This window comes from Lolium rigidum, chromosome 5, assembly GCF_022539505.1.
Source record: "Lolium rigidum isolate FL_2022 chromosome 5, APGP_CSIRO_Lrig_0.1, whole genome shotgun sequence".
Lineage (NCBI taxonomy): Eukaryota > Viridiplantae > Streptophyta > Magnoliopsida > Poales > Poaceae > Lolium > Lolium rigidum.
The window spans coordinates 102,814,974-102,817,444 of NC_061512.1; the positions used below are offsets into that span (position 1 = coordinate 102,814,974).

General features: G+C 37.3%; 1 protein-coding gene across 1 annotated transcript in view; it reads right to left on the bottom strand.

Moving 5' to 3' along the window:
• Nucleotides 1-834: 834 nt before the first annotated feature.
• Nucleotides 835-2,471, bottom strand: part of LOC124656223 (tRNA nucleotidyltransferase cca2-like) — a 2,702-nt gene continuing 1,065 nt past the window's right edge. The window contains exons 2-6 of the mRNA XM_047195005.1: nt 2,146-2,239; nt 1,894-2,035; nt 1,492-1,656; nt 1,278-1,375; nt 835-1,196 (exon numbers count right to left, since the gene is read on the bottom strand). Of these exons, the coding sequence (XP_047050961.1) occupies nt 1,077-1,196; nt 1,278-1,375; nt 1,492-1,656; nt 1,894-2,035; nt 2,146-2,239 (619 nt within the window). The 3' untranslated portion in view covers nt 835-1,076. The remainder of the gene's footprint in view (nt 1,197-1,277; nt 1,376-1,491; nt 1,657-1,893; nt 2,036-2,145; nt 2,240-2,471) is intronic.

Here is a 2,471-nt window from a genome sequence, read left to right on the forward strand (position 1 = left end):
TTTTCTTTACCGTCAATACTACACATATTTATAGAAGCAAATAGTACATGGTAGAGGGTAGAGAGATGTCTACAACGATTACAAAATAAAGTTTAAAAAAGAGTAAATCATTGAGTCCTTCAAACTCTTTCTTCTTTCATAATACAACTGTATTTTTCTGAAGCCAGCGGAAGAAAACCAAACCACATACACATAAACCATTAGCAACGGGTAGCATATCTCACCGTCAAAGAAAAAAAAATTCAAACGTACTACTCCTTTGAGTCAAAGAAATATCAATTTCTAGATACCAGATTGTTTTCTAAGAAATACATTGACAGCTTCTTTGATTCATAGAATTTTGAAAGGATTTGTATGTATTAAAAACTGTATGTAAAATTTTCCTTTAAAAGCTGTTTGATTTATACATACGAAATAAACCCATATGAATCTCGTGTTGTAAATAGCATTAAGTTAGGCGACTTGGAAAAATTCTTTCACCTCAATAAAAAAATCATATGATTCCGGTTGTTTTCTAGTTGGGTTGCTAAATTGTGCAGTTCGCACATGCACAAGCTAGGTCATGTGGTTGGAGGGTGTGCTTCTCGTTTAGAATTCAAATAGCCATGGCACGTGTTTCTTGTTCCTACACTACCAATCAAAAGGAGCCCTGAACTCTATTTTGAAGAATATTTCCATCCCCTGCTTTTTATATACCAACTCTTTAATTTTTCTTGTGGCGCCTAACACATCCCAGATAAAATTCATGTAGTTTTCCAAGATTATAGGATTATTAATGTTCACATGTCCCTCTAATCCTACGTTTTCACAAGCAACCAAGCACAAGCAACCAAACATTCGAAATACCTAGGCAAAATTTCGATTATCTGAACTAGTGATTTTTTGTTAACATGTGACCTTGGTAAGATACACAGCATGTCAAACCTAAGGTTAGTCAGGTATAACCATCTTCACTAAGGAGCTTGATTCTTACTTTCTTAGTTTAAAGACGCCTACATGCGGGCTGATTTCATGGGAAGTTTTGTGGCCTATAGCTGAATTTTGAGGACTGCGTAAGCTCAAAATGTCAATAATCCTCAGCTGCTGCATTCTACTTTCTGGCGTTTCGACTGCTGCTGTGACTGCTTCATCCACTCCTTGCACTCCTCCATGGTACCTTTTGGATGCGCAAGCTGCCACTTGACCAGTCTTTGTTGCTGTGGGAGAGAGTACATCTTGTGTTAAAGAGTGCACATGAACAAAAATAGGACGATCGGTAACAAAGGGCTAGTATATACCCATTTTCCAATCAAGGGACCTCCAGACTTGACCTCCAAGACACCCATAATGGCCTTCCCATCGAGCAACGGCTTCAAATTCCATACACCATCAAGATCTGGTGAAGTAAAACAAAAAGGTATAAATCAGGAGTATTAAGCAAACACATGAATCTAACACAGTATTTAATAGGAGGCTGAAAAAAGGTATGCAGTCATTAGCTAAGTTCTTTACCAAGGTCAGTTATTGAACGCTCAACACTGAGGTATTTCTCTTTCCTTTGATTTAGCTCACCCTGCTTGCTGAGGGATCCACTAGCATTGCCAACTTCTGGATTTATGAGAGCCGAGATAAACAGTGCCACACGCCAAAACCCTTTTAATTCACGAAGTATAAGTCCTGAAATGCTCAAACTGTCAGAATTTCTAATCCAGAAACAGAACGATATAAGAATACTACGGATGATGCATCCAGCTGATTCATAACAAGCAAGTATCCTAACTCATTAAATCTAAAGATACCATGCACCTCAAGTGCCCATACTACGGCCATCAGAGACGTCGAGTTGTGAATAAATGATAAATGTAAAGGACATTTCAAATTCCAGAATAAGCATATTCAACAATCAACACTGACCTGCCAAAACACGTTTTACTGAGTCTGTTGGTATCTCGAGATATTCATCATCCAGCTTCTCTTTGACAGTTTCCAGATTTTCATTTGACTCGAGAAGAACTAATTCGGCAAACTTTTCACTTGCAACATGTATATTCACGATCTTTCAAGATAAAACAGATAACAAGGAGTTATTCTTCTGATTAAAGTACACAAAACGTGAACAAGCAGAAACAATTACTGCTGAGTTGAATCCTGCTCAAGAAAGTGTACCGTGTCAGCATCACTAGCTTTGAGCTTTAGAGAGTCCCGAATAATATAGCTAACAGCGGGAACCTGCAGATGATGCAACAGGCTTGTTAGAGTACTTCCCACAAAACAATAGATGGCAAATGGATTTGGTGATTATCAATATGTTTAGTTTGTTAATAAATTTAGACACCTCGAATAGTTGCTTTGAAAATAATACAAGTATTTACACCTCACAAAAGTCTAATATTCAGCTTTAGATTATACCTACTCTAATTAAAATCACTTTTCCCGTGTATCAAGCAAGTGAACCCACATAAACACTTGCAGAGCATTAAAAAATATACTCC